This window comes from Geotrypetes seraphini, chromosome 12 (genome assembly GCF_902459505.1).
Source record: "Geotrypetes seraphini chromosome 12, aGeoSer1.1, whole genome shotgun sequence".
Taxonomy (NCBI): Eukaryota; Metazoa; Chordata; class Amphibia; order Gymnophiona; family Dermophiidae; genus Geotrypetes; species Geotrypetes seraphini.
In genome coordinates, this window is record NC_047095.1 from 69,155,857 (window position 1) to 69,170,818 (window position 14,962).

General features: G+C 46.3%; 1 protein-coding gene across 2 annotated transcripts in view; it reads left to right on the forward strand.

The window, feature by feature from the left end:
• The window catches only part of B4GALT2 (beta-1,4-galactosyltransferase 2), a 175,233-nt gene that overhangs the window by 55,050 nt on the left and 105,221 nt on the right, over positions 1-14,962 (forward strand). For both annotated transcript variants that reach the window (XM_033916639.1, XM_033916638.1), the window contains one exon: positions 7,702-8,098. In XM_033916639.1, coding sequence (XP_033772530.1) covers positions 7,774-8,098 — 325 coding nt within the window. In that variant the 5' untranslated portion in view covers positions 7,702-7,773. The remainder of the gene's footprint in view (positions 1-7,701; positions 8,099-14,962) is intronic.

The following is a 14,962-nucleotide window of genomic DNA, read 5'->3' on the forward strand; positions in this document are numbered from 1 at the left end:
GGAGAACCAGGGTAGAGAGCAGAGAGCAGGGCGGCAAGCAGGAGAATCAGGGTAGAGAGCAGAGAGCAGGGCGGCAAGCAGGAGAATCAGGGTAGAGAGCAGGGCGGCAAGCAGGAGAATCAGGGTAGAGAGCAGAGAGCAGGGCGGCAAGCAGGAGAATCAGGGTAGAGAGCAAGGCGGCAAGCAGGAAAATCAGGGTAGAGAACAGAGAGCAGGGCGGCAAGCAGGAGAATCAGGGTAGAGAGCAGGGCGGCAAGCAGGAGAACCAGGGTAGAGAGCAGAGAGCAGGGCGGCAAGCAGGAGAATCAGGGTAGAGAGCAGGGCGGCAAGCAGGAGAACCAGGGTAGAGAGCTGAGAGCAGGGCGGCAAGCAGGAGAATCAGGGTAGAGAGCAAGGCGGCAAGCAGGAAAATCAGGGTAGAGAACAGAGAGCAGGGCGGCAAGCAGGAGAATCAGGGTAGAGAGCAGAGATCAGGGCGGCAAGCAGGAGAATCAGGGTAGAGAGCAGAGAGCAGGGCGGCAAGCAGGAAAATCAGGGTAGAGAGCAGAGATCAGGGCGGCAAGCAGGAGAATCAGGGTAGAGAGCAGGGCGGCAAGCAGGAGAATCAGGGTAGAGAGCAAGGCGGCAAGCAGGAAAATCAGGGTAGAGAACAGAGAGCAGGGCGGCAAGCAGGAGAATCAGGGTAGAGAGCAGGGCGGCAAGCAGGAGAATCAGGGTAGAGAGCAGAGAGCAGGGCGGCAAGCAGGAGAATCAGGGTAGAGAGCAAGGCGGCAAGCAGGAAAATCAGGGTAGAGAACAGAGAGCAGGGCGGCAAGCAGGAGAATCAGGGTAGAGAGCAGAGAGCAGGGCGGCAAGCAGGAGAATCAGGGTAGAGAGCAGAGAGCAGGGCGGCAAGCAGGAGAATCAGGGTAGAGAGCAAGGCGGCAAGCAGGAAACTCAGGGTAGAGAACAGAGAGCAGGGCGACAAGCAGGAGAATCAGGGTAGAGAGCAGAGAGCAGGCCGGCAAGCAGGAGAATCAGGGTAGAGAGCAGAGAGCAGGGCGGCAAGCAGGAAAATCAGGGTAGAGAACAGAGAGCAGGGCGGCAAGCAGGAGAATCAGGGTAGAGAGCAGAGAGCAGGGCGGCAAGCAGGAGAATCAGGGTAGAGAGCAGGGCGGCAAGCAGGAGAACCAGGGTAGAGAGCAGAGAGCAGGGCGGCAAGCAGGAGAATCAGGGTAGAGAGCAGAGAGCAGGGCGGTAAGCAGGAGAATCAGGGTAGAGAGCAAGGCGGCAAGCAGGAAAATCAGGGTAGAGAACAGAGAGCAGGGCGGCAAGCAGGAGAATCAGGGTAGAGAGCAGAGAGCAGGGCGGCAAGCAGGAGAATCAGGGTAGAGAGCAAGGCGGCAAGCAGGAAAATCAGGGTAGAGAACAGAGAGCAGGGCGGCAAGCAGGAGAATCAGGGTAGAGAGCAGAGAGCAGGGCGGCAAGCAGGAGAATCAGGGTAGAGAGCAGGGCGGCAAGCAGGAGAACCAGGGTAGAGAGCAGAGAGCAGGGCGGCAAGCAGGAGAATCAGGGTAGAGAGCAGAGAGCAGGGCGGCAAGCAGGAGAATCAGGGTAGAGAGCAAGGCGGCAAGCAGGAAAATCAGGGTAGAGAACAGAGAGCAGGGCGGCAAGCAGGAGAATCAGGGTAGAGAGCAGAGAGCAGGGCGGCAAGCAGGAGAATCAGGGTAGAGAGCAGAGAGCAGGGCGGCAAGCAGGAGAATCAGGGTAGAGAGCAAGGCGGCAAGCAGGAAACTCAGGGTAGAGAACAGAGAGCAGGGCGGCAAGCAGGAGAATCAGGGTAGAGAGCAAGGCGGCAAGCAGGAAACTCAGGGTAGAGAACAGAGAGCAGGGCGGCAAGCAGGAGAATCAGGGTAGAGAGCAGAGAGCAGGGCGGCAAGCAGGAGAATCAGGGTAGAGAGCAGAGAGCAGGGCGGCAAGCAGGAAAATCAGGGTAGAGAACAGAGAGCAGGGCGGCAAGCAGGAGAATCAGGGTAGAGAGCAGAGAGCAGGGCGGCAAGCAGGAGAATCAGGGTAGAGAGCAGAGAACAGGGCGGCAAGCAGGAGAATCAGGGTAGAGAGCAGAGAGCAGGGCGGTAAGCAGGAGAATCAGGGTAGAGAACAGAGAGCAGGGCGGCAAGCAGGAGAATCAGGGTAGAGAGCAGAGAGCAGGGCGGCAAGCAGGAAAATCAGGGTAGAGAACAGAGAGCAGGGCGGCAAGCAGGAGAATCAGGGTAGAGAGCAGAGAGCAGGGCGGCAAGCAGGAGAATCAGGGTAGAGAGCAGGGCGGCAAGCAGGAGAATCAGGGTAGAGAGCAGAGAGCAGGGCGGCAAGCAGGAGAATCAGGGTAGAGAGCAGAGAGCAGGGCGGCAAGCAGGAGAATCAGGGTAGAGAGCAAGGCGGCAAGCAGGAAAATCAGTGTAGAGAACAGAGAGCAGGGCGGCAAGCAGGAGAATCAGGGTAGAGAGCAGGGCGGCAAGCAGGAGAACCAGGGTAGAGAGCAGAGAGCAGGGCGGCAAGCAGGAGAATCAGGGTAGAGAGCAGGGCGGCAAGCAGGAGAACCAGGGTAGAGAGCAGAGAGCAGGGCGGCAAGCAGGAGAATCAGGGTAGAGAGCAGAGAGCAGGGCGGCAAGCAGGAGAATCAGGGTAGAGAGCAGGGCGGCAAGCAGGAGAACCAGGGTAGAGAGCAGAGAGCAGGGCGGCAAGCAGGAGAATCAGGGTAGAGAGCAAGGCGGCAAGCAGGAAAATCAGGGTAGAGAACAGAGAGCAGGGCGGCAAGCAGGAGAATCAGGGTAGAGAGCAGGGCGGCAAGCAGGAGAATCAGGGTAGAGAGCAGAGAGCAGGGCGGCAAGCAGGAGAATCAGGGTAGAGAGCAAGGCGGCAAGCAGGAAAATCAGGGTAGAGAACAGAGAGCAGGGCGGCAAGCAGGAGAATCAGGGTAGAGAGCAGGGCGGCAAGCAGGAGAACCAGGGTAGAGAGCAGAGAGCAGGGCGGCAAGCAGGAGAATCAGGGTAGAGAGCAGGGCGGCAAGCAGGAGAACCAGGGTAGAGAGCAGAGAGCAGGGCGGCAAGCAGGAGAATCAGGGTAGAGAGCAAGGCGGCAAGCAGGAAAATCAGGGTAGAGAACAGAGAGCAGGGCGGCAAGCAGGAGAATCAGGGTAGAGAGCAGAGAGCAGGGCGGCAAGCAGGAGAATCAGGGTAGAGAGCCGAGAGCAGGGCGGCAAGCAGGAAAATCAGGGTAGAGAGCAGAGATCAGGGCGGCAAGCAGGAGAATCAGGGTAGAGGGCAGGGCGGCAAGCAGGAGAATCAGGGTAGAGAGCAAGGCGGCAAGCAGGAAAATCAGGGTAGAGAACAGAGAGCAGGGCGGCAAGCAGGAGAATCAGGGTAGAGAGCAGGGCGGCAAGCAGGAGAATCAGGGTAGAGAGCAGAGAGCAGGGCGGCAAGCAGGAGAATCAGGGTAGAGAGCAGGGCGGCAAGCAGGAAAATCAGGGTAGAGAGCAGAGAGCAGGGCGGCAAGCAGGAGAATCAGGGTAGAGAGCAGGGCGGCAAGCAGGAGAACCAGGGTAGAGAGCAGAGAGCAGGGCGGCAAGCAGGAGAATCAGGGTAGAGAGCAGGGCGGCAAGCAGGAGAACCAGGGTAGAGAGCAGAGAGCAGGGCGGCAAGCAGGAGAATCAGGGTAGAGAGCAAGGCGGCAAGCAGGAAAATCAGGGTAGAGAACAGAGAGCAGGGCGGCAAGCAGGAGAATCAGGGTAGAGAGCAGAGATCAGGGCGGCAAGCAGGAGAATCAGGGTAGAGAGCAGAGAGCAGGGCGGCAAGCAGGAGAATCGAGGCAGAGAGCAGGGTTTTAGCACAAGCGACTGGTCCTCACCAGTCGCTTGTTTTTTGATCGGCCAGCCAGTCAAAAAGTGTAGTGAATTGCATTCTTCCTGCTTTGCACGCTGATTCCCCTCATTTGCATGCACGGATCGGGATCGGATCACTACACAGGTTAGTGAATCGGGTCGGAGAGAAATTGGGTCGCAAAGGGCTCAGAAACCGATTGGTACACGATAGGTTTGCTTAGTGAATCTATACATAACTTGAGCACTGTTCCTGTCTTCCTTGAGCCTCTCTGGCTTGTCTTTGCTCTGGGGTTTTATCTGCCTTGGAAGAATCATACCCTACTTGCTGAGTACTCTAAAATAGGCTCTTAAAGTGGCCTTATAAGGGAGTGTGTTTAAAGAGGACTGGAGACTTCCTATACCCTCTATCACTGAAAGGTGCAGTTCCTTAAACACTATGTTATAGTGATTCAGTGTATGTATACTGCAGCTGGCTGGAACTGCTGCTGTACAGCACAGAAACTTTCTCCAGATCAGCAGCCTTCCAGTGGCTGGACCTGTAATTACACTCTCTATGAATGGAGATTTGTTCCAGTGCTCCGCCTCCACTGCCTTCCCGTGGACTGAATCCTATCTCTAGCCCCTGCTGCTAGTTACAGTGGAAGCAGGCTCACTCACTTGGGAGGGGCACTGTTCCTTCTAAGCCAGTGTATCTCAAACTGTGTGCCTCCTGAGATTTCAGGTGTACCGTGGCACACTGGGGAAGAGGAAAGGCTCCGGCCAGCTGCCTACAGGATGTGCCTTTCGCGGCGAGAGGCCTGTCCTCTCTGGCACCCCTACTGGTGTTTCAGGGCCCGTCTGGAGGGACGTCATCACGGTGACATCTGTTCACTTCCGAATGCTTCGCGCCGTGGCCACTGTGTTTAGTGTGCCGCGTCTCGAGAAGGTTTGTGGGACACTGGTCTAAGCTGAGCAGGAATCCTCCACCTGCTCAGCTGACAGTGTGAGATGCTGTTTCACTATTGTGATTTCTTTAGGGAGGGACAGGCAAGTTCTGTAGGAGTCCTTGGAACCTGCCTGTTCCTGGTGAATGAAGACAGTGTTAAAGAGCCACGCCATACTGGTAGCAATGCAGTTGGAGGTGGGGATGAGGGTAAATAGAAGTTAGATTGTAAGCTCTTCCGAGCAGGGACCATCTATTAAACGTCAAAATGTATAGCGCTGCATACGCCTTTTATCGCTATATAAGTGATAAATAGTAGCAGTAGGAGGGAGTATTGGAAAAATACTGATAGAGATTTTAAACTCGAAAAAATGTCCAGACACATTACCCATGTCGTAAAATTCTGCTGACTTAAGACAAAAAAGAAAAAAACCTCCCAAACCCCAAGACTAGAAAATGATTAGGGGAAAGAGACAAAGACCAACTAAAACTTGAACAATAACCAAGATTAATAAATGTTAATTAAAGCAGGAGAGCCCTCAGTCACACAGCCACCGCTGGAAAATCCAGAGTGTAGCTGTCGCGGGGTTACACCCAAAAGAGTGTTAACTGCGGAACATCCCTGGGCTCTCTCCGCGTGAGAAGTGATTAACTAGTGCAACAAAAAAGTGCAATGCGTGTGAAAAATAATCATAAAAAACACACACCTTCTTAAAGTTAAGTTGAAATTTGTCTCTGTCCCCCAAGCATGGGGCCAAAAGGAAAAAAGAGTCATTTTCTACCTCGCTTTTCTAGCTGTGTCGGACAATCTGAAAGACCCAGCGCAGTCAAGTTCCTGAAGAAGGGGGTGTGCACCCCCGAAACGGAGTCCCGTAGGACGAAGGACGAAGTTACCATTCACGGACTGCTCACACACGGAGAAGCTAAGTTCTTCCAGTTTGTGTTTGGCTTGGTGTGATTTGGACACTCTTTTTTCCTTTTGGCCCCATGCTTGGGGGACAGAGACAAATTTCAACTTAACTTTAAGAAGGTGTGCGTTTTTTATTATTATTTTTCACACGCATTGCACTTTTTTGTTGCACTAGTTAATCACTTCTCACGCGGAGAGAGCCCAGGGATGTTCCTTCACAAGCACACTTTGAGAAATACAAACTGTCACAGAGGTTTATCAGTACAATATAGTAGCTTCACTTAGGTAATGTGTGTGAAAGGCAAGCCCTTTTCCAATGCTGGAGAGCCATGCAAACATAGTAAGTCTCTTAGGGCTAGATTCACGAACCTGCCCGATCCGGGCAGGTCTGGTGGATTCTTGAAAGTTGAATGTGTAGATGGGGGCGATCGGAGGAATGCCTCCATCTGCCAACACGGATCGCTGTTGTGCGATCCCCATGCATGCACCGATCATCTGTAGCTGGTCTGCGCATGCCCGTCCAAGCCGTGACTTTTTTTAAAAACTTTTTTTAAATTAGTTTTTAGCCCAGTGAGCTCGTAGTTTTAACCCGCTTTAGACCCCCGGGTAAAACCACAGGCTCGCAGGGCAGGGGAAGGGAAGGAGAGATTCGGGGAAGGGCAGGAGAAAACTGGGGCGGCGATTCGGGGTGAGCAGACAGGAGAGATCTGGGCAGAGCAGGGCAGAGAGCAGGGCTTCTATGGAGCTGGAGAGTTGGAAAGACTAGTCTCCAGCAGTCGCTTCTTGGGTTGATCAGCCAGCCCAGTCGGTTTGAAAAATTTGGTTGATGAATCGCGTCCCTGTACACTTTGCATGCGTTTCTCCTCATTTGAATGCACGGATTCGATGCGGATCACAGGACAGGTTAATGAATAGTGGAGGGAAATCTGGTCACACAAGGGTCGCAAACCGATCAGTACATGATTGGTTTGCTTTGTGAATCTAGCCCTTAATCTAAACAAAGAAAGCAGCCTCACTTTATAGGTTTTCTCCAGCATGGGCCTCTGCCCTTCACAATGCATGCAATGGTTATATATTTGTAGAGCACAACCCAATCTACACTGCCCTGTATGGTTGTATAGTCAGGGCCATTTGTAATTCGCGACCTTTTCCTAACAGGTCCTCTCAAAAATATCTTAGCGTACTATACACTTTATACTTTCACATTCTTAAAGTTGATGTACTCTGTATTTCCTCTAACTATCTGCATATTGTAACTTGCTGAATGTCCAGCTCTCTTGAATGTAAACCGCCTAGAAGTCGCAAGATTGTGGCGGTATAGAAAAATAAAGTTATTATTATTATTATTAAAAACCAATTTAAAAAAAGGTAAAAGCTTAAAAAAAAAGTTTTGGCTCGGACGGGCATGCGCAGACCAGCTACAGATGGTCTGCACATGCGTGGGGATCGCACAACAGCGATCCATGCCGGCAGATGAAGGCGTTCCGCCGATCGCCCCTAACTGCAGATTCAACTTTCAAGAATCCATCGGACCTGTCCGGATCGGGCAGGTTCGTGAATCTAGCTCTAAGAGACTTACTATGTTTGCATGGCTCTCCAGCATTGGAAAAGGGCTTGCCTTTCACACACATTACCTAAGTGAAGCTACTATTGTACTGATAAACCTCTGTGACAGTTTGTATTTCTCAAAGTGTGCTTGTGAAGGAACATTTCCCCAGTTAGCCCGGTTCACTGATTTGATTGCAAAATGTCTTTCTGAAACAATTCTGGTGCCTACCTGGAAAGGGCCAGCTGGACCCTAGACAACATTAAGACAAGCTTTAGATGTCTCTGGGTGAGAAGCAGGGGCTACCCAATGGGAGAGTGCCCCAGGGGAGCTCCTTCCTCCTCGGAAGGTCCTTCCTCCCCCGCACTCTCTTTCACTTCATCCAGTGCTGTTCTTTTCCTTTTCTTTCCAAGGTTTTCTCTGACTGTAAACTCACCTATTGCTTTCTCTGTTTTTTGGCATAGGTTGCCCACTGCTGCTGACATTCCATGCTGGTGTACTCAATGCGCACATGATTGCCTGCCTGCGCCCGGAAGATGAGCAGGCTGCTTCTGGGAGTGACCCTGGAGAGGATTTGCAAAGCCATCCTCCTGCTGTGCCTGATACACTTTCTTATATTAATGATTCTCTACTTCAATGTCTACGCACAACACCTGGACTTCTTCAGCCGTTTGGGCACCAAGAACTCCACACGCCCTCACCCATATTACAATTTTTCACGGCCCAATGGGACTGCTCCTAGCTACACTGCCCCTGCTGGCAGCACTGGTGAGCTGCTGCCCCCCAGCACTGGACCGGAATCCAACCAGTCCATCTCTGAGAAGCCCTTGCCGCCGTGTCCAGAGGACCCTCCTGCCCTAGGTAAGCGCAACACTGGGAAGGGTGGATTACAAAAAAGTCTCTGAAGGTGCATAAGAACATAAGAATTGCCGCTGCTGGATCACACCAGTGGTCCGTCGTCCCAGCAGTCTGCTCCCACGGCAGTCCCCAGGTCAAAGACCAGTGCTCTAAATGAGCCCAGCCTCACTTGCGTACTTTCCAGTTGAGAAAGGAACTTGTCCAACTTTGTCTTGAATCCCTGGAGGATGTTTTCCCCTACGACAGACTCTGAAAGAGTGTTCCAGTTTTCTATCACTCTCTGGGTGAATATGTTCTTACGGAATCTATCCCCTTTCAACTTTAGAGAGTGCCCTCTCGTTCTTCCTTCCTTGGAGAGGGTGAACAACCTGTCTTTATCTACTAAGTCTATCCCCTTCAATATCTTGAATGTTTTGATTATGTCCCCTCTCAATCTCCTCTTTTCAAGTGAGAAGAGGCCCAGTTTCTCTAATCTCTCAATGTACGGCAACTCCTCCAACCCCTTAACCATTTTAGTTGCTCTTCTCTGGACCCTTTCGAGTAGTACTGTGTCCTTCTTCATGTACGGCGACCAGTGCTGGACGCAGTACTCCAGGTGAGGGCGCACCATGGCCCGGTACAGCGGCATGATAACCTTCTCTGATCTGCTCGTGATCCCCTTCTTTATCATTCCTAGCATTCTATTCACCCTTTTCGCTGCCACCGCACATTGCGTAGCATCGACTTATCGATTAGAACTCCCAAGTCTCTTTCCTGAGAGGTGTCTCTAAGTACCGCTCCGGACATCCTGTATTCGTGCATGAGATTTTTGTTACCGACATGCATCACTTTACACTTATCCACGTTGAACCTCATCTGCCATGTCGATGCCCATTTCTCAAGCCTGATTATGTCATGCTGCAGATCTTCGCAATCCCCCTGTGTCTTCACTACTCTGAATAACTTCGTATCATCCGCAAATCTCATCTGTTTCTTTGAAGATATCTCTCACCACAATATGTGCTTTAGGTACTTTAATTAGTTATTGAATTAATTTGAAAGATCAAACAGTTGAATGTTTTTTAAATAGGTGCGAATTTGATGAGAGTGGGTTCTTCAAAGCACAGGCAGCAGGAAAGCCTGGATAAAGTGTAGCCTACAGATCCTTAAGAGCAGTGGTGTCAAACTCAAACCCTTTGCAGGGTCACATTTTGGATTTGGAGGGCCGCAGAAAAAATAGTTAATGTCTCTTTAAAGAAATGACAACTTTGCATGAGGTCAAACTCATTAGAGTTCATAAATCTTTCCTTAATTGCTTCTGATAATTTCAGCTATACACAACTGAAAGCAATGCAACATGTAGAAAGTGAAGTCTAGATAGTTTTTCAATTTCCGAATGTTGCACTGCTTTCAGCTGTGTATAGCGGAAATTATCAGAAGCAATTAAGGAAAGATTTATAAATGATAAAGAGTTTTACCTCCTACAAAACTGTGATTTAGATTCTAAAGTATCAACTGCAAGAGACAAGATTTTGGTGGAGTCCTCTAGGCTTTTTTGTAAAGGGGAGAATCAATATCTGACTTGTGCCTTAAGTATCCTGTGGTCGCGTCTGCAACCGCCTTCAGCTCTCACCTCCTTCAGCACCGGACACAACCGCCATCTTACCTCAAGTAGTCACCGCCAGGAGAGGTGCCGAATTTCACAAGTTCACGAGATTACGTACAAGCACAAGCTGCACTGCCTCCGATGGTTACCTTAAGTTTTGGAATGTTGTCTGCCTCACTGTTGTAACCTCACTCAAGCGCTTTCCTGCATCTGTACGCGATTATCCTCTCCACTCCATCTCACAATCGCGTACAGATGCAGGAAAGCGCTTGCGTGAGGTTATAGCAGTGAGGTGGGCAACATTCCAGAACAATGGTAACATACCGAGGGCCTCAAAATAGTACCTGGTGTGCCGCGAGTTTGAGACCACTGTTTAAGAGCTTGGCTTCCGCTGTGATCGATGAGATAAAAAAAAAATTTCTTCTCCTTTGTTTTAAAGTATTACCATGTAGCTTCTTGGAGTACCCTTTTGAAACAGTAAAATGTCGATCCACTTTCATCAACTCTATACCACTCAGGATTTTGTAGTCTCAATCATATCTCCCCTCAATTGTTTCTTTTCCAAGCTGAGAGCCCTAACCTCTCCAGTCTGCCCTCAAATGAATGTCCTTCCATCACCTTAATCATTTTGCTCACCCTTCTTTGTACATTTTCCAGTTCCACTACGAGATGTGGTGATGAAAATTCCACATAATACCCAAGGTGAGATTGCACATTGGAAAGATACAGGGGCAATATGATATTCTTTGCTTTATCCTTTATTCCTTTCCATAATAATTCCTAGTGAGTGCCTTGCTTCAGTTCAGCTTGATTGTGTGCATGTTTTCCATAAAATTTGGAACTGCACAAAAGGTAGTAATTGATGGGAGAGTTCCGTTGCTATTTATAAATTGTAAGAACATAAGAATAGCCTTACTGGGTCAGACCAAAGGTCCATCAAGCCCAGTAGCCCATTCTCACGGTGGCCAATCCAGGTCCCTAGTACCTGGCCAAAACCCTAAGAGTAGCAACATTCCATACAGAATCTCAAAGAATAGCAAGATTCCGGAATCCCAGAGAGTAACGAGATTCTAGAACCCCAAAGAGTAGCAACATTCCATGCTACCGATCCAGGGCAAGCAGTGGCTTCCCCATGTCTTTCTCAATAACAGACTATGGACTTTTCCTCCAGGAAATTGTCCATATCGTTCTTAAAACCAGCTATGCTATCTGCTCTTACCACAACCTCTGGCATTGCGTTCCAGAGCTTAACTATTCTCTGAGTGAAAAAATATTTCTTCCTATTGGTTTTAAAAGTATTCCTTGTAACTTCATCGAGTGTCCCCTAGTCCTTGTAATTTTTGACAAAGTGAAAAATCGTTCCACTTGTACCCGTTCTACTTCACTCATATCTCCCCTCAGCCGTCTCTTTTCCAAGCTGAAAATCCCTAACCTTTAGTCTTTCCTCATATGAAAGGAGTTCCATCCCCTTTATCATCTTGGTCGTTCTTCTTTGAATCTTTTCTAGTGTCGCTATATCTTTCTTGATAAAGGAGACCAGAATTGAATGCAGTACTATTGGTGAAGTTGCACCATGGAGTGATACAGGGGCATTATAACATTCTTAGTCTTGTTAACCATTCCTTTTTCAATAATTCCTAGCACATTGGGCGGAAGGTTTCATCATATTGTCTACGATGATACCCAGATCCTTTTCTTGGGCGCTAATCCCCAAGGTGGACCCTAGCAATAAGAGCAAACATAATCAATAATGCTAGCTCACCCCTAACCGATGATTTAACGGGAAATCTAGATGACGACAAAAAATCAAATAATATGTCACTACATGCTACATGTTCAAACTTCACCCTTCCATCCTTAACTGAAATAAAACAGCTACTTCAAGGATTAAACCTCAAAGGGTCAAAATTAGAATACTTTCCGCCTTTTCTTCTCAAACGATATTTCTCAGTATTTGGTCCAGCTATTCTTCAAATTATTCATACGAGTCTGTCCACTTCATCAATTCCAACTGATTGGAAGCATTCTGTTCTTCTTCCTATCATTAAGGATACTAAATCAAGTTTGTCAGAATGCTCAAATTATCGTCCTATCTCGAGTTTACCATTTTTAGCCAAAATTACAGAAAAGGTAGTATTCCAGCAATTATCAGACTTCATTGACAAAACTCAGGTTTTACATCCTAATCAAACTGGATTTCGGAAAAATCATTCTACTGAACATTCATTACTAGGTCTTGTTACAACTATTCAATATTTTCTGGACCAACATAAATCGGATATACTCATTTCTCTAGATTTAGCTGCAGCTTTTGATACTATCGATCACTATTTACTACTACAGCGCCTTTCATCCATTGGCATTAAAGATCAAGTATTAGATTGGTTTCGATCTTACTTTTCTGAAAGATCTTCCACTGTGTTTTTCAACAATGCTTTTTCAAAGCCGTACCAAAACAATTATGGAATACCTCAAGGATCCATACTTTCACCATTACTGTTCAATATTTACTTGGCCCCACTTTTAACACTCTGTCAATCCATAGGCTTTACAGTATATGCCTATGCAGATGATTTTCAACTTTTGCACACTATTGATCCCAACAGTTCACATGACATATCAGAAATCAATCATAAGTTAGCCAAAATTCACGAATGGTTAAATAACAATCAATTATCTCTAAGTATAACTAAAACTTCCACTGTGCTTTTCTCAGGGAAAGAAGGAGTTCAACTTACCAGTCCAATAATAATTGACAATAAGCCCCTCAATCAAACAACTAACACAAAAATTTTGGGAGTCTTAATAGACAACAATCTCACTTTTCAAGCACACATCAGCGCTCTCGTTAAAAATTGTTTCTACAGGTTAAAGATGATCCGTTCGCTTGCCCCACTTCTCGATTCATTTTCCCTTAATACATTAATTCACTCCTTAGTTATCGCAAAATTAGATTATTGTAACTCCTTATTAAAAGGAGCTTACCAAAAGGACATAAGACGTCTTCAACTCATTCAAAATATTGCAATAAAGATTATTACAGGTTCCAAAAAGTTTGATCATGTCACACCTCTATTACAAAATGCTCATTGGCTGCCTATATCTTACAGGATTAATTATAAATTAGCTCTTCTAGTTCATAACACATTAAAAACCAATACTCCTGCTTTTATAGATAGGCTCCTGATTCCTTACAGTTCATCCAGAGTTCTCAGATCAGCCTCTCAATCTACCCTTAATGTTCCTTCACTGAAAATTATTGGAACCCGCCGTGCTTCAATTTTCTCTGTTACTGCCCCAATGTTATGGAATTCTCTCCCTTTGTATTTAAGATTAGAACAAGATTTGCAAACTTTTAAAAAGAACTTAAAATGTCTTCTTTTTAAAGAAGCATTTAACTGATAGTTCTCTTTCTTAATTATATCAGTTAATTCCTGAGCAATAATATCAGTTAACTTCTTTTCCCTTAAATATATACCTTTATACTTCTATAATGACATTTTTTAGGCCTTTTTATATTCCCTACCTCCCTAATGTGTTTTCCTTATATGTTCTCTTTAAACAAAAATTGTATTTCTTCCCTATTTTCCCACTGTTTCCAGTTTTCTTTTGTCCAAAGGATGTTACCCTAGTTTGTGTAGTATAACATTATGTATAAGTTAGTTTTGTTTTTAAACTCTGTTTTTAATTTTGTAAAACGCTTTGAAATTGGAAAAGCGTTTAATCAAACAATTTAATAAACTTGAAACTTGAAACTTGTTATTCAGGTTATTCTTCCCAATGTGCATCAGTTTGCATTTGTCCACATTAAATTTCATCTGCCATTTGGACGCCCAGTCTTCCAATTTTTCACAATCCGCATGCGTTTTAACAACTTTGAGCAGTTTAGTGTCATCTGCAAATTTAATCACCTAACTCGTCGTTCCAGTTTCCAGGTCATTTATAAATCAAATAGCACCGGTCCTAGTACAGATCCATTTATCCCTACCCTCTGTTTTCTATCCAATAACCAATTCCTAATCCACAACTGAACTTTGCCTCCTATTCCATGACTTTAATTTTCTCAGGAGCTTCTCATGAGGAACTTTGTCAAAAGCTTTCTGAAAATCTAGATATATTATATCAACCGGCCAGTGGCGTACCTAGGGTATGTGGCACCCGGGGCCCATCATTTTTTGACACCCCCCCCCCCCCCTCATGGAAAAATTTTTTTTTTTTTTTGCAATAACCATGAAATGGAATAAATGGTCAGAATAGAAACAGGCAGTGAAAATTTTCTTTTATTGAACCTCATTTATGTAACCATTATTCCAAACATAACATAACATAAATTATGTCGGAATTGTCATGACATCAGAAGTACATATGGAGTAGTTGCAGGTGATGCTTGGGACAGTTCTGATTGTGTTAGTTCGGTTTTATGTGTTTTTTGAATAGAAGGGTTTTTATTTCTTTTTTTAAGGTTTTGTAGTTTGTGGTCGAGGTCAATAGGTTGTAGAGTTGGGGGTCAAGTGTTGCAGCTCGAATGGCTAGGAGGTTGTCGAACAGTTTTTTTCTTTTGACGTTTTTGGTTGGAGGGTGTGTGAATGGTGCGTGAGTTCTCCTATGTCTGTGGATTGAATTATTTAGCTGAAGAAATTAGTTACCCCCCCATTCCACACACATTAATTCTCTTCCATTTTTGTTCCCATTATAAAAAAACACTGATAAGTTCCCAGGAAAAAAATACATTAAAATAAGAAGTGAAAACAAAGGCCCCTACAGATGAGAACATAACATAAGAATAGCCTAACTGGGTCACACCAATGGTCCATCATGCCCAGTAGCCCATTCTCATGGTAGCCAATAGTGCTGCCCGATTCAGAGAAAAATATTTCATTCGATTCGATTCACCCTGTTGAATCGATTTTTCGATTAGATTCACTGTTAATGACACCGCTTTTTAAGTTTAAACAAAGTATAACAATAAATTTCACAACAACAATAAATTTCACAAAGTACTTAAAAAAAAAAAATCACATTTTTCCATTAAAGCAGTTCTGGAGACATTTGCTTGAACAGTCTTTTTTCCCAGTCCATAAGCAAGCAATATGAAAAAGATTTCCTTAATTATCTACTCAAACATTTTTGCTATTTACTTTCATTGTACCTAGACTATTATTCAGTAGAAAAAAATTTAGTTTGTTCAATCAAGCAGAACATTCACTCATAGAAGTCCAATGTCCACACAGGATTTGATTGAACAAACCATATTTTTTCTAATGAATAATAGTTTAGGTATA